The 26,158-nt window shown below is 46.4% G+C and overlaps 2 protein-coding genes and 1 long non-coding RNA gene across 3 annotated transcripts in view; 2 read left to right on the plus strand and 1 right to left on the minus strand.

The window, feature by feature from the left end:
* Nucleotides 1-3,979, plus strand: part of PINK1 (PTEN induced kinase 1) — a 37,438-nt gene extending 33,459 nt beyond the window's left edge. The window contains exons 7-8 of the mRNA XM_084652059.1: nt 1,705-1,941; nt 2,403-3,979. Of these exons, the coding sequence (XP_084508185.1) occupies nt 1,705-1,941; nt 2,403-2,663 (498 nt within the window). The 3' untranslated portion in view covers nt 2,664-3,979. The remainder of the gene's footprint in view (nt 1-1,704; nt 1,942-2,402) is intronic.
* On the minus strand, nt 21-9,725 carry LOC311533018. Its single transcript, XR_014714483.1, has 2 exons — nt 9,478-9,725; nt 21-1,152 (listed from the first exon to the last, which is right to left on the minus strand). It is a non-coding gene; the product is annotated as an uncharacterized lncRNA (long non-coding RNA).
* LOC311533009 (agmatinase, mitochondrial-like) lies at nt 7,946-24,222 on the plus strand. Its single transcript, XM_084652040.1, has 7 exons — nt 7,946-8,550; nt 11,090-11,292; nt 11,925-11,973; nt 15,850-16,045; nt 16,713-16,892; nt 18,999-19,083; nt 22,433-24,222. Exons 1-7 carry the CDS (start codon nt 8,138-8,140, stop codon nt 22,504-22,506), a joined length of 1,200 nt encoding a protein of 399 aa, XP_084508166.1. The 5' UTR covers nt 7,946-8,137; the 3' UTR covers nt 22,507-24,222.
* Nucleotides 24,223-26,158: the final 1,936 nt, after the last annotated feature.

Raw genomic sequence — 26,158 nt, forward strand, 5'->3', positions numbered from 1 at the left:
CTCATGTGTATGAGTCTCAGTAAGTAATTATAGCCTGTATTAGGTAGTTACATATGTGTAGTGCTGTTGGAAGTGTAGGATCCAGTAAAGTCCATTAACATAGATAGGAGCAGGATTAGGTCCAAAGTAATGGATTTGGGGAACACCAAACCTTCCCCTTTGCTCTATATACCCCCCCACCACAAGATGAGAAATTCGAATGCCGTTCAAACACGTCCATCTTAGTCAACACTTGGTAAAAGCCTCTTCATTATTGGTTATCTTGCCATTTTTGCCTAGTACTGTGCCCACTAATTTGCTATGCTGGCGGCTGCAGATTGTTGTGGGTGTGGCATTGTTTGTCTAGTTTATCTCCCCACAGAACTTCCTGCCATGGATTGCCATCTCCAATAGCATTGCTTAGAGGATTCATGGTCTGGTTGATTGGCACTACCATGTGGTTAAATGTCTCTGATAAGAACATCAGAATGACCACACTGGGTCAGACCAATGGTCCATCTAGCCCAGTATCCTGTCTTCCGATAGTGGCCAGTGCCAGGTGCCCCAGAGGGAATGAACAGAACAGGAATCATCAAGTGATCCATCCACTGTCGCCCATTCCCAGCTTCTGGCACACAGAGGCAAGGGACACCATCCCTGCCCATCCTGGCTAATAGCCATTGATGGACCTAATCTCCATGAACTTACCTAGTTCTTGTTTCAACCCTGTTATAGTCTTGGCCTTCACAACATCCTCTGGCAAGGAATTCCACAGGTTGACTGTGCGTTATATGAAAAAAATACTTCCTTTTGTTTGTTTTAAACCTGCTGCCTATTAATTTCATTTGGTGGCCCCTAGTTCTTGTGTTATGAGAAGGAGTAAATAACACTTCCTTATTTACTTTCTCCACACCAGTCATGATTTTATAGACCTCGATCATATCCCCCGCTTAGTCGTCTCTTTTCCAAGATGAAAAGTCCCACTCCTATTATTCTCTCCTCATACAACAGCCGTTCCATACCCCTAATCATTTTTGTTGCGCTTTTCTGAACCTTTTCCATGTCCCATATATCTTTTTTGAGATGGGGCAACCACATCTTCTGTTGAATTCATCACGAGAACACCATTACAGAGCTCCGCGCTGGGCAATCTCCCGCTGGTATCTTGAGCAACTGAAAATGGGAAAAAAAAATCAGTGTTACAAGGTGGTAGTTGATCTTACGCATAAAAGTAAGAAATTCCAAATTTGGCTGCCTTCCATTCGTATGCCCTCTTCTGCTTAGCTTTTCCAAGGGTCTCAGGACAGTGAGTTCTCCTACACAGCATCTGTGTAGCAATTCTTGCATTGTTATCAAACTAGTAGTCATTCCTCTGCATCCTTTGGGTGGTGGTGAAATTAATTGTGTTTCCTTTCCCTCCCCCGTTACCAGTAGTCGTAACATATGGTAAGGGATCCCTTGCCTGGCACTGGTATACTGGGCAGAAATACTTCTGGCTTTCATGCGGTGTGAAATGGAACACATGGTTCCTTTATAAGGCCACTATCTGGAGTCCCTCTTCAGCTGCCCAAGTAATATACCTCTATAAATACTAAGCTGGGTGCAAGCTTTAGTCAGAAGTAAGAACTGAGTTGATGAATAGAAGAAGATTTATCAGAAGGTTAAACAAACTTGTGCTGTGTATTTCTACCTTCCCATATATTTCCTGTGGTCTTTCTGATGCAGGTGGTCACAGCAATACCTGGTCCAGGTGTCCTGATTGACTACAGTAAAGCAGACGCATGGGCCGTTGGAGCGATAGCATATGAAATCCTTGGACTGTGTAATCCTTTCTATGGCCAAGGAAGGTCCTCTCTGGAAAGTAGAAGCTACCAAGAAGACCAGCTCCCAGCATTGCCAGATACTGTGCCCTTCGATGTGAAGCAGGTGGTAAAGATGCTACTTCAGCGGGATCCCAACAAGGTGAGAGACCTTGCAGCTGTTGGCATGAGTGGGGTTTTAACAGGGTGTCACTTGCGTAGCAGTCACTTTCCTGAGAGTATTGTGTTAGACTATACAGCGCCTAGCACAATGGGGTCCTTGACCATGATTAGGGCTCCTAAGCGCTGTGTTGGTGGTAATAATAAAAAACTATCATAGGACTTTGATGAAAGTGTGATGCAATATAAAGATCTTGGTACCTGACACTTCTTTGCGTATTACAGTGAAGTTATATTGTAAAAGGGTGGCATTTAATGGAACTTGATTGAACTGGGAGCTCAACTATAGTAGCCTGACAGCAACAGCCCCACAAAGCCTTTCAACAAGAAGTGAATGTTCGGTGAGATGAGAAGATGCTTGGGAGCATTTCAACAGTATACATCTTATGTGTCTGTTCTAACACCTTTGTCGTTCAGCTGATCTTCTTTCACTTCTCGTTTCAGAGACTGTCTGCTCGAGTTGCAGCTAATGTGCTCCACTTAAGCCTCTGGGGTGAAAATATTCTAGTCCCAAAGAGACTGAAACTAGACAAGATGATTGGCTGGCTTCTTCACCAATCTGCTGCCACTTTACTGATGGATGGACTGGTGGACAGAAGCAGGGTAGAAACTAAGATGAAGACGTGCTTCTTGGCAAATCTGGAGTATGAAGATCTTTGGGAGGCAGCATTTTTACTGCTCTCTTGGAGAAACCATTCTGCCTGAAGGGTACAATTCTGTGTGTGGCCCTGCAGTAGATAAATGGCATTTACTAAAAGCACTTGGGAATCTGTCTAATACTTCTGTCTCTCTGGAAGCCTAAAATACTTTAAGGAAAAATATCTGCGGGCCTGGTGTATGTGTTAATGTAAGAGGTTGAGTTTACCTACAGAAAGAATTAGTATACAGAGGGTTGTTGTCTTCCCTGTAGAGAAAACAACATTGAATTGTTATGAGATTTGGTATGATTTGGAAAGTGTTTGAAGGCTATCTGGTCAGCTTCATTCACACCAAGAATTTAGATTTACTGCTTGAAGCAAATTCCTGTACAAAAGGGTTTATGCACTGAGGGAAGTATAACACAGCTGCTCTTTACAGAAGAGCATTACAGTTGCACTTTTGTGAATCATACTGATTTTCTGTTCGAACTATAAAGGAAGTTGAACTGATGGAACAAAATGAAATCTTTGTTTTCTTAAATTTGAAACCAGCATCATTCTTATTAAAATAATATTCCTCTGAAGCCATAGATACATTTTATAAAATGACAGCCAAGAGCATCATGATTGAGCTGTTTATCTGTGAGGAGTTCTGTCAGGAGCTGTGGGGTAGGTTATAAAATGCAGAGCCAAAGTACTTATCTAATTATATGTAAAATGCCATAGAGGCACTCAATACAGAACAAGTAATTTCTGTTTTCTGATTGATCTGCTATAACAACATTTTTATCCCTTTGAGGGCTCTCCTCAACTCTAATATCCAAATCTGAATTTCACAAGCCAGGCTTGCAGTGTTAGAAGGTTCCCTGCATGAGCTGAACTGGAATACCAAATCCAGATATCCCCAGGCTTTTGAGAAGTTTGGATTCAGATCTTGATCTGAACTAAGCAACTGAGTCACATCTCTGATCACAGCAGGTCAGTACTTGGACCATTGAGATAGTCATGTGGCCTTTTAGACTGTGTAGATCTAGTTCTTCTAACCAGATCTAAAATTCCTTCCAGGGACACGCTACTATTTCAGTGTGCCAGGCTCAGAGAGAATTGCATCATGGTTGAAAGAGTGGTGAAAAGAGGTCATGGGGTTAATGGCTCTTTCGGTAGTTATGCTTGACTATGTTCCTTATTATATATACCTGGTTTTCTGTTTCCCTACTAGGGCTTATTCTGTGGTTGTAAGGAAAACACTAATTTTTAACTAGCAGCAAGTGTTGTAGTGAAAATATCATGAGACTTTATAGTTGCGTATTGTGGGTGTTTGCAAAAGTTAGTTCATTTTCCTCTGCACAATAAAGTGGTGACTGTGCTGTTACAATGAATGAATCCACGGATGCTGGTTTTGTCTCTGTTCACTGTAGCCGGACTTAATGCCATAGTGACCTGTGGGTTAATTCATATTGGGTCTTGGCCTTTCAGATTTATTCTTGTGTTGCATGCTAAATATTTGTTTGGATGTGGTCCTGAAAGCATCGTCCGCTCCTTCCAGTCCAGCCCTCAAGGCTCAGTTTATTCTCATACTCCACCACTAAGGATAACCATTAAGTCTAGTTTTTCAAGAGCATTTGGGAAACAAACCAAGCACCAGGATTGTTCAACATATTCACGGAAGTTCTGAACATTTTCTTGGTCCCTTATATTCTTATTTCAAGGAGATCGTTAGAACTGGGCAGTGAGACACTGTGTGTCAGTGACTCACTACACAGGAACAAGCTGCCCATGTAGCATGGGTCTCGTAAGTCGTTTGCAATGCTTTTAAAAATGTTTTATTTCAGGCCTCTTCTCCATTCACTTGTAAAATATAATGGAAATATCAATTGCAAATTTGTATTGCACTGGAGTAAATCTGCTTATAGAAATTGGCACCATTCATTTTCTAATGCAGCCACTGAGCTATGTGCTTTCATAGCTAACATACCAGAAAGTGTATCAGCTGACTAACATAACCAGCCACCTAATTTGAACCTTTATAGGTGCCATACAACAATACCGAAATGGTCCCACACAGAAGGACCCACAAAAGGCAAAGGATCTGGGAAGATTCAGGAAAATCAAAGTAAATTCTAGCCCTGGAAAAAACAGTTACCTCAAAACCCTGATAAGTTAATGGTGTTTTGAGCACAAATTGCCATCAGCAACAATCCCATAACTTGGTAGAGTTCAGTCTAATTGTTTGTGGATGGCAGCACCTACAGGTGCTATCTGTAAATGGGAAGTGGGGGTGGGCTTTATCCCTCGCTGAAAGGATCTTGGAAAAATTCACTGCACAGTTATGTAGACCATGACTGTTTACTACGGATTCTACCCTATATTTAGGGTAGGGCTCTGCTTCAGCAACATACTATCCATGTTGACAGGATGTTTCTAGCCACGCCCACTGCCAGTTATCAGGACCGTGATAGGTCTGAGGTTTTATGCAGTTTGGCTTTTGAGGCCCTTCGTCTTTTTTTTCATTTATTTTTTGCTTCAAAGTATGGATTATGGCCTGTGTTCCAAGCAGGAGGTGCTTCCTGAAACATCCCATTCTGCGCTCCCCAAGGGTGGGGTGCTAGCAGCTCTGACAACCTGCAAGATAAGAGCACGGAACTAGAGAAATCTTATCAATGTTTCCATGATAAATGAGGATAGTGAAACAGTAACTAATTTTCCTGAATATAAGCCTGGGTTGGATCTCTCCCCCGCCCCACTGCTCTGTATTCTGTAACACCCTGTAGAAGATCTGAGGGCTAGTAACCTCAGGCGAGGCACTGCTGATAGTAGGTGCATAACCGCTGCTGAGTTGAAATCTCTGGTTGATGCTGAGATTTCAGCTTGCAGGGAGGGGTAAACGCTGTCACTTTTCTGTTAGCTTTCAACCCCAGCAGTGAATTCTCAGCTTCTCTTTTATGAAAAGGGGTTAACTGGGACATGGGCCACAGCATTCATTAATTTTCACTTGAACTAGAGAACTGAGGCTGCCATCCGCATTTATTTGCGTGAAGAGGTATTGTCAGAAGTTCTACCCTGGAACCAGATTGCTTTACACATGTGGCTGCCCCTCCTGTCTCTAAGAAGCTCCAGTCTGCAGAACAGTAGGGAGTGGAGTTAGAAACCTTGCATTTGCCCAGCAGATCAGACCACTGATCCATCTAAGCCAGTGTCCTGCTTTTCACTGTGACCTCGTGCTTCAGTGGAAAGTGAAGAAAAACCCAAAGTGCACATAGCTAGTTGTGTAGGGGACTCATGAACTCTGCAGGCAGTCAGCTGGCATCCTGAAGTAGCAAGTTTTCAAAATGCATTTGTTACTTACAGATGCACCTAAGTATGCCAGGTGATTAGTAGGGCAGGGACCAGCTGTGAGACACAATGGGCTAAGGGAAGACAAAACCAAAAGGAGCAGAGGACCAGGAAGCAGAGGTCATTGAGAAATTAAATACACATTCCCAGAAGAGACAAAGGGAAAGATATGTCTGGTGCTTTGATATAGACAGCGAAAAGAGGTGTGTTGATACTCCACCGATTAGGGCAGGAAGGGCAGACACTTCCACCAACTACCACCCAAGCACAACCTCCCCACGTCGCATCCCTCTTAATATTTTCATCCATCTTGACTCAAGGCATTTTGGACTGCTGTAGTGAATACATCTCACAGCTTCCTTGCATCATCTGAGTCAAGCCTGCTTGGTATGAAACACAGGTGAGCCTCGGATATTCAATCTGGTTTGATCTTGTTCAGTCCAGTGGCCAAAATTAGAGTTGGCAGGAGGACAGCAATTCTGTTTCACACTACCTTTTGAGGTTTTTGTGAAAATTGAATTACGTTGATGTCTGTTTTCAGGTTGAAATGCGAGCTTTTTGATTTGGGAAGATAAGGGTGAGATGTGGGAGGTGATCCAGGTACAATCTCTGCTCTGCTTGATTCAGAGCAGAGATTTTCATCCGAGATGACTCTGAATGAGGCAGAGTAGGGACTTGAACCTGGGTCTCTAACATCCCAGGCCAGCAGTCTTGTCACCAGGGAACAGAGCACATGTGTATTCTTGCATGCACACAAAATAGTCTCGCTGAAAATTTCCTCAAAACTGATCTGTCTCCATGAAATGTTTCAGTTTTGCTGAAATTTCAGTTTGTTGAAAATGTTCCAACTATCTCTAGCCAAGATTAATATAGTTTTTTTTTAAAAGGTTGCAGGTTCCTGCTTGCTAAAAATGGGAAAGCTGGGGCTTGTGAAGCAAAGAAATGCTGAGTGTCCATCATCAGAATGTATTTAACCACTGGAAGCTTTTGGTCACAGCTGGATTTTGGCAGAGAGTTTGCCATTTTCTGATATACACTGACAGTGTTCACAGCTGCACTGTTACAAGGAGTTGCCATTTCTTGGGCTTCCTACTACGAGGGTTCATATCACTTGGGTATTAATCGAAAATGTGATAAAACTCTAGGATTGTATTACTTCCAACCCAAAGTCTTTTATGATGACTAAGGCCTACGCTTCCCTGGGGACTTACCCTGAGTCCAGTCATCAGTGGCTGGTTGCCGGTATAGTTACCGGTGCATCTCCCCTAGAAAAGGAAAGCTGCCATTTGTACTGATACAGCTGACTTTGCTCTAAGTGCTACAGCCGCATACTGGGACTCTGTGTGTACATGCTTGGGGTTTGCACTAGGCCAGCTGGGCATCTGGAGCTGGAACTGGGGCAAATCCGCATAACTCCCTTGGAGAATTGTCTGTGGAGACCTAATAGGCAAGGCTCATGCTGAAATCACATGGTCCTCAAGAAAGTGGAAAGTCAGAGGGTGAGATGTGAAGAAAAAGTTCTTCTCTTTTCCCTAAACCTTTGCTACGACACCTGACCCCTTTAAACAGCTGCTGCATTCCCCGTCACTGTGTATTGCAGCAGGGCAGTGAAGACAACTTGAAATTCTAGTGGTAAATTTTGCAAAGGATCCCTTCGACTAACAGGCAAAGGTAGCTCAGGCAGTTCTGCAGTGCGGCCTGTGGCTTCCTTTTCCTTTAATCATATGGAGGTGCGGCCCGCAGGGACTACAGGCTGCTTGATTTAAATGAACATGTTGCAAGCTGGAACCTGGCCACGTCAGATCACGGCAATAATGCTCCATGCGGCACAAATTCAAATTGCTCCGGCCATTTGGCTGAGTAGACTCTGGGGTCCCTGACACGGCATCTGACAATCCCAGAGGAGGAAAAGATTCCATTTCCCAGAATGCAAGGTGGGAGGAAACGGGGGGGGGGCAGGGGGAGTGGGAATGGATTATGGGGAAAGGGTAGGAGTTTAAAGCTGCTGTATCTCTGCTATTGGCCTGGAGGAACAGAGGGAGATGTGGATTTCGGTGTTGCACTTTGAACCTGCCAGGGGGAAGGGAATGAGGGGGGTGGCATGAGTGCTGTCTGTCTCTGCTACCCAGCCACTCTCTGCTTTGAACCTGAAGGGCCAGCTCTGGGTGTCTGCTGTGCTGGGGGAGGAGGGCTAAGCAGGGGGTGCAGATGGAGGCCCTCTTTCTGCGAGGCAGCCAGCTGCTCTGGAGAACGCTCTGCAAGGAGCGACTCTGCCTTCGGAAGTTCTCGACAACTTTCCTGGCAGCCAAGCTCCAGCCGCCTTTGCTGAGCAGCCCCAGAGCTAGCCCGTGTGTGTGGGCCACAGCTCACCCCGCTGCAGCTGGCTCCCTGCCTGGCTTCCATCGTGGGGGCTTGGAGCACCTGCTCGCTGGGCATGGTGCCCCTCGCCGCTTTCTCGCTGGTTCTAGCTTCAATATGCCTCCCAGTGCTCAATTCGTAGCCAGGCCCGTGGGGGTCTGCTCCATGATGAAGCTGCCCGTTCAGACTTCACCAGAGGGACTAGATGCTGCTTTTGTTGGGGTGCCCCTTGACACGGGAACCTCCAACCGTCCTGGTGCAAGGTAAGGGGCAGCTATTAGGCTAAGAGCTGAGGAGGGGGAAGCCACAACCCATGAGATAGGGGCTATTCAAGAAAAATCCCAGGGGAGTCAGTGCTGATGAAAGATTGGGACCGACTGCCTGGTAGCATGCAGGCCTCTTGTTATTCCAGGGAACAGATATGGCAGAATGCAAGGTTTCCCGTACTGCCCTGCCAGTCTGCCTCAGGCGCGTCCTGCAGGGACCAAGAAAAAGCGGGAGAGGGTGATTTGCTCTTGGTACCTATTCAGTCCTGTTCGGGCTGCTAATGAAGGTGCCAGTTGTCAGAGTGGTTCTGTAATGTGACAGTCAGGGTCCAGACACCCCAGAACAAGGGTCTGAACCCCAAAGAATTTGCAGTTGAATCAACCGACTGAATATAATATTATTGTACTTTAAAAGGACATTGAGTCAAGTCTTTTATGAAAACTGGTGACATGCTGGTCGTGAATATCAGCGTGATGTATGTATGGGTGGTGCATAGAGTTATGTATGGGTGCTGAAAATATGTTCCTATAATATGTTGTGGAGAGAGTTGATAAACCATCTTGCCTGAGACAAAGGAATGGGGATTTACCTGTCTAGGTCAGAGGTGGGCAAACTTTTTGGGCCGAGGGCCACATCTGGACGGGGAAATTGCATGTAGGGCCATGAATGTAGGGCTGGGGCAGGGGGTTGGGGTGTAGGAGGGAGTGCAGGGTGTGGGAGGGGGTGCGGTGTGCAGGAGGGGCTCAGGGCAGGGGGTTGAGGTGCGGCAGGGGGCTCAGGGGGCTGGCGTGCAGAAGGGGTGTGGGGTGTGGCAGGAGGCTCAGGGCAGGGGGTTGGGGTGCAGGAGGGGTGCGGCAGGGGGGATTGAGGAAGGGGGGGTTGGGGTGCAGGAGGGGTGCGGGCTCCAGCCTGGCACCACTTACCTTGAGCTGCTCCGGGTGGCAGCAGGGCTATGGCAGGCTCCCTGCCTGCCCTAGCGAGATGCCGCTCCTGGAAGCAGCCGGCAGCACGTCCCTCGGCCCCGGGGAATGGGGGGGCAAAGGGCTTCGCGTGCTGCCCTCGTCTGTGGGTACCTCCCCTGAAGCTCCCGTTGGCCACGGTTCTCTGTTCCTTGCCGATGGGAGCTGTGGGGGGCGGTGTCTGCAGGTGAGGGCAGCGCGCGGAGCCCTCTGCCCCCACTCCTCCCAGGGGCTGCAGGAACGTGGTGCTGGCCACTTATTGGAGAGGCGCAGGGCTGGCAATCCCATGGGACGGATTCGAAGCCCTGACGGGCCAGATCTGGCCTGCGGCCCATAGTTTGCCCACCCCTGGTTTAGATCAACCTCTATAAGCCAAAGGATAATGAAAGTACATTTATATATGAGGTAAACACAGCAATCAAGCTAACAAACGGCAGCATATTGGGGACAGAGTCTGCACTCCTAGGAAGTCTTCCCGGCTCCTGATCCAAAGACAATGGACTTTGGGAAAGATAAAGTACAGCAAAAAGACATTCTAGTTATCCATCACTTATGGGAACACTGAGACTGTGCATTCCTCTTACCTAAACGGCTGGAGTTGCGGGGAATTTGATTGAGTGAGTAACCTGCTTAGGCGAAGTTTATAACTTGCTAAAAATAATCCTTAGTCACTAGAAAGCATGTTTGGTTTGTAACCATACCAGTCTGTTTTCCTCTGACTTAGTATCATTTACATCTAGGTTCTTTATTAATAAACTTATTCTTAGTTTTACTATAAACCATCTCCGTTAGGGTGACCAGATAGCAGGTGCGAAAAATCGGGATACTTTTTGGGGGGGGGGGGGGGGCGATAGTTGCACATCTAAGACAAAGCCCCTAATATGGCGACATCTGGTCACCCTAATCTCAGTGCTGTTATGTTGAAGTAAGTGGGAGTCTTCAGCTAATCTAACAGGTTAATGAGTACATTGTCTCTGTGGAGACAGCAAACCTAATAGTGTCTGTGAGTGTCCATTGAGCGTGACTGGATGCTGCAGGGAGACGCCCGTTTCAGGCTTTCCGGTTGTGAGCATGGCCTAAGCACTTCAGCAGATGGATCATGTGTGGCTCCAGTCAGAGACTTTCTTGTAAATCTGGTGTGACTGGCAAAGAGTTTCAAAAGCACCTGACAATTTAGACACTTTAAAGGGAGCGGAGGTTGAAAAGGTGGGTGTTCAGCATATCTGAAAAGCAGGCCCCTGAAAATCTTTTCAGGTTGGCCACCCAGAATCAGAGTCACATGTGAAAATCTTTGCATGCACTCTCGATTTGCAGTAAGCTCTCTGCCTGGATCTACAGATGACCTGTCTGTTGAAACCATTCGGCCATACTCATTATGCATCTGACGTAGACTATCACAACCACAATATAGTCCCACTTGAAACATTTGCCGCAATGGTCTTTCCAGCCTTCAACTCCTAAGTGTCTAGGAGGAGTGTGTGCCCAACCAGCCATGTGTTCAGAATCCCCGGGTTCTATACAAGTTTCGTCCTCGAACCATCCCAGATAATGAAGTGTGGGATTCTTTCCCTTCCAGGTTCGGCCCTCGCCATATTCGAGCGGAGTCGGGCATGGTGAGAATGTATAACCCCAGCACTGGGGCAGCACCTTTCCATTCCCTCATGGTTGCTGACATTGGTGATGTGAATGTGAACCTCTACAACCTGCAGGACAGCTGCAGGCAAATCCGAGAAGCCTATCAGAAGATTGTGGCAGCTGGCTGCATTCCCCTCACGATGGGTAAGGAACCCAGGGCTGGGCCCAATCTCATGCTTTGCTGTTAAAACACCAGAAAGTGGGCACCCGGAAGAATAGCAGGATCCATTAAAGCCACCTCCCCCTTCTGCCCCATACACTGCAATGGATACAGACTAATTTATTAACAGGGTCTTGAGAGTGCAACAGAGCTCCTCTCTCCTCCCCGCTGAGATAATTCAGTCTCCTGCAGCTGCTCCCAGACCTTTGCTGCTGCTGGTTCAGCTCTGGGGCTGGGGCTGGGGGAGAGGCACCTCTCCCCCAGCCTGCTGCGGCGAGAGAGGGCTGTATATCCGGGATCTGCATTCAGAAGCTGGCCTTGAGTCCCAGCTGCAGCAAGAGAGTGACAGCCAGCTGGATTTTTGAGAGCTTTTAAAAAGAGAAGCTGCCCCTTTTTATACTATCTGCCACCAATTAAAGCTGCAGGGAAGGTAGTTAGATGAATAAAGGCTGTTGCTTCGAAAGGATGAGCTCTCTCTTTGTGAAGTGCGGATGTGTTCCCCTATGAGAGGAGTGGTGCAATATGAATGTAGCTTGCTATGACTGGAAAATATATCTGGTCAGTGCTGGCCTGTTCTTATTACATAGCATGTTCTCTGTTCCCTGTCCCGTTGCAGGTGGTGATCACACAATAACATACCCGATCCTGCAGGCAGTGGCAGAAAAGTAAGTTTAAAGTCTTTTCTCAAGACTAAACATGCCCAATTTTTGGTCACTTTTCCTCATAGGTCAGGCTTCCTAACCCTTTTATCATTTTGGTCGCTCTCCTCTGGACTCTCTCCAATTCGTCCATATCTTTCTTAAAGTGTGGTGCCCAGACCTGGACACAATACCCCAGCAGAGGCCTCATTATTGCTGTGTGTAGTGGGGCAATTTACCTCCCTTGTCTTACCTACAACACTCCCGTTTATACACCCCAGAATGTTGTTAGCCTTTTTCGCCACAGCATCACATTGTTGGCTTATAATCAACTTATGATCTACTATAACCCCCACACCCTTTTCAGCAGTCTGACCACCTGGCCAGTTATTCTCCATTTTGTAGTTGTGCGTTTGATTTTTCCTTCCTCGTGTACTGCTTTGCACTTGTCCTTATTTAATTTCATCTTGTTGATTTCATACCAATTCTCCAATTTGTCAAAATTGTTTGGAATTCTCATACCGTCCTCCAAAGTGCTAGCGACCCCCTCACGGCTTGGTGTCATCTGCAGTGTTTAGAACATCCTCTCCATTCCGTTAGCCAAGTCATTGATGAAAATGTTGAATAGCACTGAACTCAGGCTAGACCCCTACGGGACCCCACCAGATGTGGTCTCCCAATTTGACAGCATACCTTTGATAAATACTCTGAGTACGGTCTTCAACCAGTTTTGCACCCACCTTAAAGTAATTTCATCTAGACTACATTTTGCTAGTTTGCTTATGAGACTGTTATGTGGGACTGTGTCCAAAGCCATACTGAAATCTAGACACATCATGTCTACAGCTTCCCCCCCGTCAACTAGATGCTGTAGCTCACGAAAGCTCATGCTCAAATAAATTGGTTAGTCTCTAAGGTGCCACAAGTACTCCTTTTCTTTTTGCGAATACAGACTAACACGGCTGTTACTCTGAAACCTGTCGAAAAAGAAATTTGGTGGGGTTGGCATGATTTCTTCTTGATGAATCCCTTGTGGCTATTCTTTATAACCCTAGTATCCTGTAGGTGCTTACAAATTGATTACTTAATAATATATTCCAGATTCTTTCATCTATTGAAGTTAGGCTGACTGGTCTATAATTCCCCGGGTCCTCTTTGTTCCCCTTTTTAAAGATCATTACAATGTTTGCTTTTCTCCAGTCCTCTGGGACCTTACTTGCCCTCCCTGGGTTCTCAAACATAATCATGAACAGTTCTGAGATTTCCCCAGCTAGTTCCTTAAGTACCCTGAAATGAATTTCATCAGGCTCTGCTGACTTGAATGCATCTAATTTAAAGAAATATTCTTTAACTTGTTCTTTCTCTATTTTGGCTTGCATTCCTTCCTTCTTGTTCTTAACATTAATTGTGTTAAGTATTGGGTCACAATTTATCTTTTTAGTGAAGACTGTAGTATTCAGGCATTACACAGCTCAGCCTTCTTAATGTCGTCAGTTATTAGCTCTCCCTCTCTGCTAAATGGAGGACCCACACTTTCCTTTATGTCTCTAATCCTACTCGTGTATTCATAGAACCTCTTCTTATTGCCTTTTATGTCGCTTGGTAGGTGTAACTCATTTTGTGCCCATCTTTCTGATTTTGTCCCTACATGCTTGTGCTATTCTTTTATACTCATCATCAGCAATTTGTCCATGTTTCCACATTTTTGTAGGCTTCCTTTTTAATTTTCAGGTCATTAAAGAGCTTCTTGTCATTAAAGAGCTTCTGATGGAGCCGTCTTAGCTTCCTACTGTTCTTCTTATCTTTCCAATGGCTCCTCAGACATTTGGGGTTCCAGGGTTCGTGTAATCAGACAGGGTTGGAGAGTCATGTGAGGGATAAAGTCGGGCTGCAGCAGTATCTGTCAATCAATAGCTAGATGCTGGCAATCTTCCTGTTTGCTCCTCTCACTTACTCAGAGCTTGTTTGTGCTGATCCCAGCTGGCATCTTGTGTCTGCACTCGGTCTCTGGCTATCTTTGCCCTAGAGTTAATTGGTGCGCTCATGTGCTTATTGCCTTCCTGCTGAATAGAAAGATGCCTTCTCAGAGGTCTGAAGCCATAGGAATCTAGGGTGGGAAGAAGACCTTGACAAATCAATTGTATGATCTGTTTGGCATCTAGATCTCTATCATTGCGAAGAATCCAAGATTTTATGCTGAAGGATTGAACAAGGTCAGAACTACTTGTTGTTAGAGAGCTTATTCCTTCACTCTCCCACTTCCCTGGTCCTTCTCGCATGAACAGAGAGCAACAATACCCGAAGTCCGAAGGTGCAAACAATTCAATGTTTATTGGGGTGAACTTCCAGCAAGCTTAAATACAAGTTCCTTTTTCCTTATTTTCGAATCCCAACTTACTTCCTGTTTGCCCCTAATTTATACAGTAATATTCTTAGCTATACCTTAACCAATCATTCTACTGAAATTTAACTAACCAATCCTAACATATTGTAACGTGATTAGCTAACCAATTATATCCTACCACCTTAATTAGTTTACACCCAGCAAAATTAATTATAAAGCAGACAGAAACAATCACAGAACCAGACAGAGACCATGCCAATAAACAATAGCAAAGTGGGAACTATAATGACAAAACAATACAGAAGTGAGGATTTCACATCCCAGCTATTGATAAGTGAGTTCTTGCCAGACAGGATGCTATCAACCTAAGTTTCCTTTTACATTTTCTAGGCACTTCCCTTTCTCTGGAGGTGATAGGAATACAATCCTGTCCTGATAGTGCCTGACAGCCCAATAGCACCTTATTTCAATGTGACTAGTTTGGAATGTGAGGATGTGACTGTTCGCTTCCTAGCTTATGGCTGCTTCTGCTGCTTAGCCAAAGGCCTTAGCCTAAGAACAGGGCCTCAAACTGTCACAGTAAGAGAAGGCCCTTACACCAGCAGACAGTGATTTTGATTCTTTCTTTTATACCTCTAGAACTAGCCAAGTGATAAGAATACCCCTAAATTCTTAAAGTACAGGCCTTTGCAGACAGGCCTGAATATCTATATCCTAACACTTGTGACAAAGTTCCTCCTCTGCCTTGGTGGGGCCTGCGCTTTTTGGCAGATTTGCTCCCCTCAGAGGTTCATGGCAGCCCTCAGTTTGGCCACTTCTGCTAGAGGTGCTAACCTCATCGCCAGCCAGCGTGCGGGAAACTTCTCCACCATCTCTGTTGTCCCACCTAGGGGGTCAGGGACAGGCCAGATCCCTTTCCAAATTAGACCTTCCCTTCTGGTGTTGCTCACAGCCCAGGTCAACTCCTCCTGTGTCCGATCGGGAGTTGGGGGGAACCCGGGCCCACCCTCTACTCCAGGTTCCAGCCCAGGGCCCTGTGGATAGCAGCTGTCTAAGTCTCCTGTATCCGCTGTGTGACAGCTACAACCCCCTGAGCTACTTCCCCATGGCCTCCCCCCAGCACCTTCTTTATCCTCACTGCAGGATCTTCCTTCTGAAGCCTGATCATGCTTGTACTCCTCAGTCCTCCAGCAGCATGCCTTCTCGCTCCTTGTATGCCCCCCTCCAAACAGATGGGAGGTCCTTGTTAAAAACCAGGTGTCCTGATTAATCTGCCTGCCATAATTGATTCTAGTAAGTTCTTAATTGGCTCCAGGTGTCTTAATTGGTTCTAGCAGGTTCCTGATTGCTCTAGGGCAGCCCCTGCTCTGGTTACTCAGGGAACCGAAAACTAGTCATCCTGTGGCCAGTATATTTGCCTTCGACCGGACTCCTGTACCCCACTGGTCTCGGTCTGTCACATACTGTAAGCACCTGTGTTAACCAAAGCATCCACCCAAATGCAGGGGAGCATGGGGCTGGAGCTAAGGCCATGTTTGTGCCTGCCCTGTCCCCATTAGGCATGGTCCCGTGGGACTGGTGCACGTGGATGCTCACACTGACACTGGAGACACAGCGCTGGGGGAGAAGATCCTCCATGGGACGCCATTCCGACGCTGCGTGGACGAGGGGCTCCTGGACTGCAAACGCGTGGTTCAGATCGGAATCAGAGGCTCCTCCTACACCCCCGATCCCTACAAATACTGCTGGGACCAGGTAGCGTATACCGCTGCCAAAACCTTCTCTACTCTCCGCCGGGCCCAGCCTGTGCAGTCAGGGCCAAAATGGCCATTGATTTCAGTGCTGGGAATAACAATATGCCCCTCTTCTTCCTGAGACGGCTGCTGAGAGGCTTGCTGAGTGTGTGTGATGTGAGATCCTCAGACAAAAGGTGCAAGATGATATTGTTCATTAACTGATGCCGTGGCATGGAACACTTCTCCCACTCCAGTCCCTGCAACTAAGACACTTAGAGCAGGACAAAAGCCACCCGCTGCCATTCTTTTCATTTATTGTCCCTCTCTCCTCCTTTTGCACCAGATGGCAAGGGAATGGCACCCCCCCTCCCTCATTGCTCTCCTGTCTGTGCTGTTTCCAGCAGCATATGCCCTGAACAGCTTCACCTGTGGGAAAAGCACTACTTGCCAGGGCAGGTGGAGACCATAGTCTGTCCTACGTGGGGGCAGAATGGAAGAGAGAGCAAATGCGAGACCACAGAATGGCTGGAAGCACCAGTTGTGATCCGCAGAAGACCCTTGCTTTGGCCAGTTAGAGCTGTTTGCATAAACGTTACACTGGACCACTGCTCTCTCCACCCGTTTCCTTTCCCCAGCAGCGTGTTTCAAGCAGGTGAAGCCAACCTTTCTTCTCCTTCCTCCACCAGGGTTTCCGTGTCGTCCTGGCTGAAGACTGCTGGCTGAAGTCATTGGTACCACTGATGGGGGAGGTGAGAAAGCAGATGGGAGCCAAGCCCATTTACATCAGCTTTGATATTGATGGATTGGACCCTGCATATGCCCCTGCCACAGGGGCACCTGAAATTGCTGGTCTCACACCTGCTCAGGTAAGGAGATGCTCAGACTTTATTTCTGAATGTGCAGAGTGGATGCAGGGAAAACCTGGCTCCCTTTAAAGGAAGTCCCAGGGCTTATACTGTCTGCCCCTAGAAATCATAGAATCATCGAATATCACGATTGGAAGGGACCTCAGGAGGTCCTCTAGTCCAACCCCCTGCTCAAAGCAGGACCAAGCCCCAATTTTTGCCCCAAATCCCTAAATGGCCCCCTCGGGGATTGAACTCACAACCCTGAGTTTAGCAGGCCAATGCTCAAACCACTGAGCTATCCCTCCCCCCTAAGCCAGACACACTTTCTCCTTTCCCAGACACACAGCTTGGGATCTCATTCCCCTTGTCCCAGCACACAGGTCAGTTCACAGACAACTGCCTGGAGATCAGAGTAGCTCCCTCCATAGGCAAGTCAATACCCCTGACAGACACAGGCACGTTTCCTTCACTGTCACACTTCTCCACCCAGCTAACAGGTAAGGTCCAGGGACACTCATCTTCCGTTCTCCTCGCCTTCCCACCCTGCTGCCTAGACACAGCCATCAGCTCACAAGGCTGCCTAGGCTCATCCAGACTTTCCTTACCAAGCACCTTGCCACTCCCAACAGATCCCCTGCCCTGCCTGCGTTTCCCCGCACTCAGGTGGGGTCTCAGCTCCCACTGTGCTTAGCGCTGCCCTTGCTGTCCCAGTGGGGCAGGCAGCGAGCTCGCTGCTTTCCTCACTGCATCAGAGCCAGCGTGAGCCCCCTCCGGTGTGCAAGGGGGGCAGGGAGCCCCAGGGGTCTGGTTACAGGCAGGCAGTAGCCTGAACCTAGCAGGTCCTCCCCCCTGCCAGCCAGGTCATCTGCATTTTCACTGACCATTTCCCTCTCCACCGATTGGTTCCCTGATTCAAATTCAAACCCTCGGCAGTTAGAGGAGCAGGGCCTGGATCCTGTCCCAAAGAGGCACAGTCACCCCACAACAAGGTCTTGCAGTTGGTATCCTGGAGCACCACCCGTCCTGTGTCTGCACAGGGATCTGGGCCATAGGCAGGGCGAGGGGCTTCATCCCTGGGACCCTCACACAGCCCCTCAGCATCTGAGGCTGCACCACCCAGGGCCTGACAACAGTTCTCTCTGTCCCAGGATCTCGCCACCCCAGGAATGTCTCCCCATTGACCACACCTTCTGCTCCCACTGGAGGTCCGAGGGGCCTGGCCCCAGGAGACTCCACACAGACAGATAGGTTGGGCTCAGGAGTGGGAGCCTGTCCACCTCCCCACCCATCTGGCTGACGGAGTCTATGGCCTTGGGACCCAGCAAGGGAGCTAGACACCGGGGCTTTTCCACAGGGTCCCCCTGGTTCAAATCTCCAGCCTGCTCAAAGGCAGTGAGGTGGGCATCCACATCTCCCCCCCCCCCTCGCCCCTTAACCAGGGGCAGCAATTTAGTCTCGAGGTTCCCTGCGGAACTGGCACCCCGGGGTCTATCCCCACTCACCCCTGGGAGGTCCCCTAGGCCTCTCCGCTCCCCCACCGCCAGTTCATGCTGCTGCTGCTTCTGCAGCTCTTTCTTGGACTCTTGCTGTCTCTCACAGTCCTCTTGCTCTCTCGGACTCAGCTCCAATCCCGTCCGTCTCCGATCCCCCGATGGGGAACCCGATCGTGAAGACCCTCGTCTGGTCGGGGACAGGAGTCTTGGGGATGAATCTAAGGGTCAAGGAACTAAATGGGATTTAGAAGTCTTTAAACAAGAAACTTGGCAGAGCGGGAACTGAAATCATTGAGAACTCCTATTGTGTCCTGCCTATAATCTAGAGAGAGATTGGAAGTTACCCTTCTAGTATAGGAAAAGCCACTGCTAAGGGAGATTGAGCTGATATACAGTTTGATGGTGTCTCAGTATTTATACATCTAAGCCTCTGCTTTCCGCTCACTCCGGATCAATATGTAACAAACAAAGAGCACTAGGTTACAGCAGTGATCTCGGACTGTATCTTCTCAGATTTCATGTCAGCTGTGTTTAAAAACGAAAACACCCCCTCGGCTATTTAAATATATAGAGTGTTTTCAAAGTTAACAATTTGGGTACCTAGTAACTAGCCCTTTCTTACCTTCCCTAGGCTTTGGAGATCATTCGTGGGTGCCAAGGACTGAATATAGTGGGATGTGACCTTGTTGAAGTTGCACCAATCTATGATGCTTCTGGTGAGTCACAGGAAATATTTGGGACAATAAAGCAAACTTAGAGAACTGCTGCATACCATGTTTGTCAGTAGTAGATTGGGTCCTGTTTAGCTGTGGGCACTGGACGCTGTCTAGAGTTCAAAACAAAAAGACAGATATTTGGTCCTGGACAGTTTGAGCATCCCTAGAGAACATAGTGATGGCTGTTGGAAATACTTATAGTCAGGTTTCAGAGTAACAGCCGTGTTAGTCTGTATTCGCAAAAAGAAAAGGAGCACTTGTGGCACCTTAGAGACTAACCAATTTATTTGAGCATAAGCTTTCGTGAGCTACAAAAAAGCTTATGCTCAAATAAATTGGTTAGTCTCTAAGGTGCCAAAAGTACTCCTTTTCTTTTTACTTATAGTCAGCTATTCCTACTCTGTGTATTACCGACAATTCAAACAGCATGTTGCATGAGAATATTTAAGAAAATGCAGAGTAGTCTTTAGAAATCTAGCAACAGCGATTTCAGGGTATGCTAGAGTGTGTGACCACCAGGATGTCGGGGACAAATAGTGCTGTGTAAACAGGAGAGGCCACAGCTCTTGTATAACCAAGATATGGATTCCTCAGCGTTAGTCAAAACTCAGCTCAGTACTCTAAACAGCTGGAAGGTAAGAATCACTTGTGAATGAACTGCTGTGTTTGTGTAAATCTGTACTTCCATTCTGCAGTTCTGTAGCCCCTTCAGTGCAAGCACCTCAACCACTAATGATCTGATCCACTTGGTCCCCTTGTCGCTCCCTTTTCAGATGGAGGAAACTGAGCTACAGGGAGGTGACAGGACCTGTCACAGCTCACTCACCAAACTTGCTGGTGGAGGCAGTAAATAAAAGCCAGTTTTCTGGACTCAAAGTCCAGTGCTTTAACCACTAAGCAATCCTTCCTCTGTACTGCTGTGGCAGCCAGGTAAATGCAAAGAGACATCGGTCCTGCCCTTGGTGACAGAGGCGACTCCATGCTTCAACAGCAATAAAGAAAAAACAATATTTAAAACTAATTTAATTTAGAAAAACCAATATTTGAACCTGTTATGTTCAGAAACTGTGGTAGGCAAAGCGCACCCTGTAATAAGACGATGGCTGTATTAGGTTCATGTCCTGCCAAAGGCACACTTTTTAGCAGAACACTCTGCTCATGGAATTGACTTTGTCATATGTATATACACGCAGCCGGGCTCATGCAGGGAGAGAAGTGCTTGCTTTAAGAAACACCAAAAAAAAAAACCAAAACCCCAAACACTGTATCTGGTTCCTGGAGATCTGTAGAGACCATATAACAACACTGGACGGTCCTGTCCTGGGGCCACTCTGCCTTTGGATTGATTTCAGTGTGAGTTATACACATAAAGGGACAGACCTGGGCTTTGGCCACACCGGCACTTCACAGTGCTGCAACTTTCTCGCTCAGGGAGGTGAAAAAACATCCCCCTGAGCGCAGCAAGTTACAGCGCCATAAAGCTAATCCCCTTGTGGAGGTGGAGTACCAGGAGAGCTCTCTCCCAGCACGGGCGCGTGACCACACTCGCTCCCGCGGCAGCGCTTTGAAGTTTCGAGTGTGGCCCTGCCCCTGGAGTCTTAGGTTGCATTTATGCTGGCAAAAGTCAGCTGGTCACGATGGGTGTAGCTCCCACAGTGTAGCAATGGTTGTGATGCACTCTCTGTATAGAGTGTGAAGATAGTGTAACTGGAATATGCTTCATGCAGAAGGTCTCTTGTAAGGTTTCATTACAAAGCTTATAATCCACTGAGTGTGGTCATCCTAGTTGTATAAATGTATCACTCTTGTATCAGAAACTAGAAATATGAAATATAACTCTGAGGGCCTATTGTAGTTATGCAAATGGGCCATGAATGGTGGCTTGGAATCTTGATGGCTCCCATGGACCAGGACAATTGACTGTGGATGGCTCTGTTTGCAGGCAGGCCTTCCTGTGAGTCAGGCTGGGAGGAAAGGCGGCTTGGGGTCTCACAGGACATGTGACTATGTCACCTGAACTGGAATCCATCTTTAACCTGGTGTTTTTCCACTGAGAAGGAGGGGTGGGAACCCAGAGGGACAAAGGATTCCCGCCTGATGCAAAAGATACATAAGTGGGTGGAACAGAACAAGGGCCGCAGCCATCGTGAGGAATCTCCTAGCTACCACCTGAGCTGGAACAAGGGCTGTAGCCGGGGAAAGGATTGTGCCCAGACTAGGAAGGTGTCCAGCTCCAGTCTGTGAAAGAATCTTATTGAAGCATCTGTAAGGGTGAGATTTTATCTGTATTCAGTTTTTAGTACTATACTAGATGTAGACTGGTGTGTTTTATTTTATTTTGCTTGGTAATTCACTTTGTTCTGTCTGTTACACTTTTTACTTATTAATTAACCCAGAGTATGTATTAATACTTGGGGGGGAGGGGGAGGCAAACAGCTGTGCATCTCTCTATCAGTGCTATAGAGAGCAAACAATTTATGAGTTTTACTCTGTATAAAGCTTATAGAGGGTAAACAGATTTATATAGGGTTTGGACCCCACTGGGAGTTGGGCATTTGAGTGTTAAAGACAGGCACACTTCTGTAAGCTGCTTTCAGTTAAGCGTCCAGCTGTTAGGGGACGTGGTTCAGAGCTGGGTCTGGGTCTGCAGCCGGCTAGCGGGTCTGGCTCAAACCAGGCAGGGCACTGAAGTCCTAAGCTGTCTGGGCAGGAAAGCAGGGGCAGAAGTAGTCTTGGCACACCAGGTGGCAGCTCCCAGGGGGTTTCTGTGATCCAGCCTGTCACAATGGCGAGCGAACATATGCACAGGACCAAGTGTGTTCTCTTCCCTTGTACAATGGGAAAGACTACAGCTTTCCACCAAGGCACTCACTAGGGAAGTAGCACCAGCTGTGAATCGGGGCAGGCGCTGTAGATACAGCCTTAGTGTACTGTGCAAATGAAACTCGTGTGACTAAGAATTAAGTTACTTGTGAATTGTTTCAGCTGTTGCCTATCCGTTACTCTAATTTATTTCCTGGGGTTGGGGTAGAGATTCCATTTGAAGACAAGAAGGCAGTTTGGTAGAACTAAAGCATTCAGCATAACTACATTGGTAGTTTACCAGCACAGACAGCTTTTCACTAGTGTATGGCTTTTAAGCAGCCAGTCTCAGTCAGGCAAGTGAATTTGTGTAGGAGCACGTCATTGATTTGAATGAGCCTCTGCCAACATGGAGTCAATTACAGGCTGGGGCCTAGATATCGGAGGAAGAGTTGGAAAATAACCCCTTGTTCGTGTAGTAATGACTTTCTGACTGACCCTTTAATTGGAAGCCATTGGATAGTCATGGTTTTTTCTTTGTTTGTAGGTAACACAGCCCTCATGGGAGCAAATCTGCTGTTTGAAATGCTGTGCGCACTCCCACGAGTCAAAACGATTTAAAGCCGTGTAGGGCGGGCTCCAGCTGAGGCAAATCAAGTCACGACCGCTCTCTCTTCACCTACAAGATGAGTTTAATATTCACAGCCTTTCCACACAAGTACTTTGACATAATATGAATGAAGAAAAAAGCCTGAATGGAACAACTCAGTCAGATTTTGCTTTTAATTTCCACCTTCCCTCACCTCTGCAGTTAGAGAAGGGACGAGGGAAAGCTAAGCTTTGTGGTAGAGACTAAAAGCCATTCCTCATCAGACAAAATCATTTCATGCTCCTTGTATGCTATAAGCAGCGGCTAGAATAGATGCTGGAATTGCGGGGGGAAGGCTTAATGTTCATGTTGCTGTAGTAATATGGCTTAGCAGCATATGGGTCCAGTGATGGCAGCTGGAATTCTTTCAATATCAAAACTGGTGGCTATGATCTAAAATGTGGGGGTCTTTTGGAAGTGCCTAGTAAAGACTTTTTTCCACTAAACATAAACCTAGGAGGAGAGCAATATACAGACATAATGTAACATCCTGGCTCCCTTCCATGGGCATGGAATAGAAGAGTTCTTCTGGCTGCTTTATGCAGTGGATCCAAACTGACACTAGCTCCAAGCCCTACCTTAGGAGAGGACTTATGCCAAGGCACTGTGTTCTCCCTCGCAGTGATGGGACGTTTCTAAACCCTCTTTATGCATGATTTTCCTAGGGCCCATAGCTGTCAGCCTTCAGGAGGGCAATAGGAACATTGACTAAAATACAGGGCAGCTTTTGGAAACAGTTGTCCTTGGTTAAGCAGCCCTGTTGCCTGAGTGGAGATAACTAGCCCATTGCATTTGCTAAATCACAAGCAGTTAACAGCTATCGAACTTTTGCAATTAAGTCACGTACGCCACAACGCACTGTCAGTTTGTCTATTAAAATGCAAGGCCACCTCATCGTCTCACATTAAAATAGTTTATTTCAGTTGCGAATCTGTAATAATCTTAAAACAAAATGACATTATCAGTGCCTGTTCACAAATACAAAAACAAAAATTAAAAAAAGACATTTGCCAAATAAATTATTCCCCCCCCCAAGAGTATCAAAAGTGCAAAATATTTACCTGCTTTTCAATCCACCTCCCAGGCTGCATTATTATATTAGTTCCTGGCAAGCTTTTACTGACCACATATATGTCAGCCATCGCTGCGAAGCTGCTGTGTACCACACCCAGTTAAGGGGAAAGGGCAGGTACAGTATTTGGACTCTAGGCTACGTTTCCCTGTGTTGTAACGATGTTTCGCTTCAGTTTCTGGGAGTTTTACATTTAAAAAGCTTATATTTAGGTTTCTCGCAGAGCAGTACATTAGCACTGAAAACTTCCTCGCTCTTAGCTCAAGAAAGTACCATGCACAAACTGAGAATGGCCGAGTGCATTTCCTTCGCTATGAAGCAAAGCAAAGGGCAATATTGAGGGCAGTAGGACAAAAAATTATCCCAGCTTAATGGTCTTGCAGCATCTGGAAAAGGGTGGAGGGAAAGCAGAGACATTCAATTCCAAGCAGCAGAGAGGTCCTGTGACTGGTCTTCTGCCCCAGATGAATAATGCAACTAGCTGGATATCAGAGCAGTGCTACCCTTGCTGAACAGATGAATTCAGAACAGTTGGGGTGTGCCTGAGCCCATGAAAGCATCGCGTCTCCCTAAAAATACAAAGCACTAATAATAAATCATGTACTTTTACAAATGAGCTGGTTTGACCTCCTGCAACTTTGTTCTACGTTCACTTTTATCCGTAACTGAATGGAATCTGTAGCACCCACAGTTGGCTATTTCCTGAGGGTGTATTACTGCGAGTGGTCTCTCCACAAGACCCACATCAATAGGTGTTTATACACAGAGTAAGAGTCACCCCTCTGTAGAGAACAAACACAAGGCCTACATACCCCACTGGAGCCTCAATATAGGGTTTAAGTAATGCCTATAGCCTTTTCCTGGGTCCTTTCTTCTACATAGCACACTTGGGCCCTTAGTTTAAAGCCCTAAAGTTTGACACTGGTTTCTGACTAGCAGAAGAGATAGTAACAGCCAGCTTTTGTAAATTATCCTTCTAGGCCTAACCCACTCCTGGAGACATTGTTCTGCTGTGTTTAGCATATCAAAAATTTTCTTTTTAAATTTGGATTTTTTTCTGCAGTGTGTCCAACTCTGGGATTTACAGCACTGTGTTAAACCATGCAAGACCCAAAAGGCAGAACTGGCTACCAACACAAGAAAATAACCAGGCTATTTCATTACCCAAGGCAACTAAAGCACCGGCTTCAACAGAAACAGCATAAAGAGTGAAAAGTCAGTCTGCTGCTTCAGGTTAGTTTAGGGTCAGTCTAATGCATGGGGGTTTTCAGCATTTTATTGCTGCATCTCTCCTAAGAAGAAAAATCCTCTTCTTCCCTCTCACACCCTGTGCTTACTAATCAAAAGGGTTCACGCTGGAGTTAGGACTTTACAGATTAAACTCCATTGGTTTAAGTAACATAGGGAAGGTCGGTTGAGTCCAATATTTTAACCTGACAGTACCCTTATATATAAGAGCATTATGATTATTGTTCAAGTGCTCTTTCCTTAGTTGAAGCACAGAGGGTAGTGAGGTTTTTAAGTAAACCCCCATGCTTGTAGGAGTGCTTTACAGTAAGGTTCAGAATGCTACTCAGGAGTTAATCTCAATCTGAATGAGAGGAAAACTCATGCAGAATTTGGCCATCATGTACCATAACGTGATCCATTCACGTGGAAGCCTCAGATTCCTATCCAGGTCACTTTGGAGAAGTTTATTAAGTTTACAGCAAGCATCAGATAAAGTGACTGTGTCCACACGGATTAACAGAGAGAAAAAAGGAAGTAGCAGTGTCACAAGATTACAGTTCCCTGCTTTGAAAAGAAACCTTTCCCATTTACCTTAACGTTCAGGTAGCAGCAAGAGACCATTTCTTTGTTGACTACTTGTCACTAACAAAAAGCCAGCTCCCTGGGCAAGCCAAATGGCTGGTAGGAGAGCCCATTTGATATATTTAAGTACAGTAACTCCACAGCCTAGAACCATTCCAGTTTTACACTGAACCATAGGTTTAAAAGAAGGAAAAAAAAGGCAACCTGTATGTTCAGAAACCTTTGAGCTGAGGATAAAAACAAAGTGAGAGAAGCTGAAACTACGCATCTTGTAAACGTCTGTCTACAGCCAAACTAGTTCCATATGTAACAAATGATCCGATGACAGCATTTGTTGGGCAACATAGTTCAAAAATACAGTCATTAAAGAATTAAGTTCCTTGATACAAAGAAGTGTCGATATTGTACTAGAGATGTACCATTGTTGTTTGAAAGGCGTCCAAGTTGATTCACTAGCAGGTATTGAAGTTTTCTTTTACATGTCTACTGGCTCATAGCAGCTTATGCCTACAATCTGAGGATGTGGGTAAAGTTATGGCTCTAAGAAGACAGTCTAAAAATCGACAGAAGCAAAAAGGCATCTGAAAAACAATGTACATTTAAATGGCTCAACATCTTTACAGTATTTACTGTAACCACACTCCTAAATCACTCACCGCAGGGAAAGCTGATAAATAAAGAATGCTTGGTATGAGGCTTTTCAGAGTTTCAGAGGCTGGGGAGATTCTGTAGGGTCTTCC

This window comes from Lepidochelys olivacea (genome assembly GCF_965140295.1).
Source record: "Lepidochelys olivacea isolate rLepOli2 genome assembly, chromosome: 18".
NCBI classification, from domain to species: domain Eukaryota; kingdom Metazoa; phylum Chordata; order Testudines; family Cheloniidae; genus Lepidochelys; species Lepidochelys olivacea.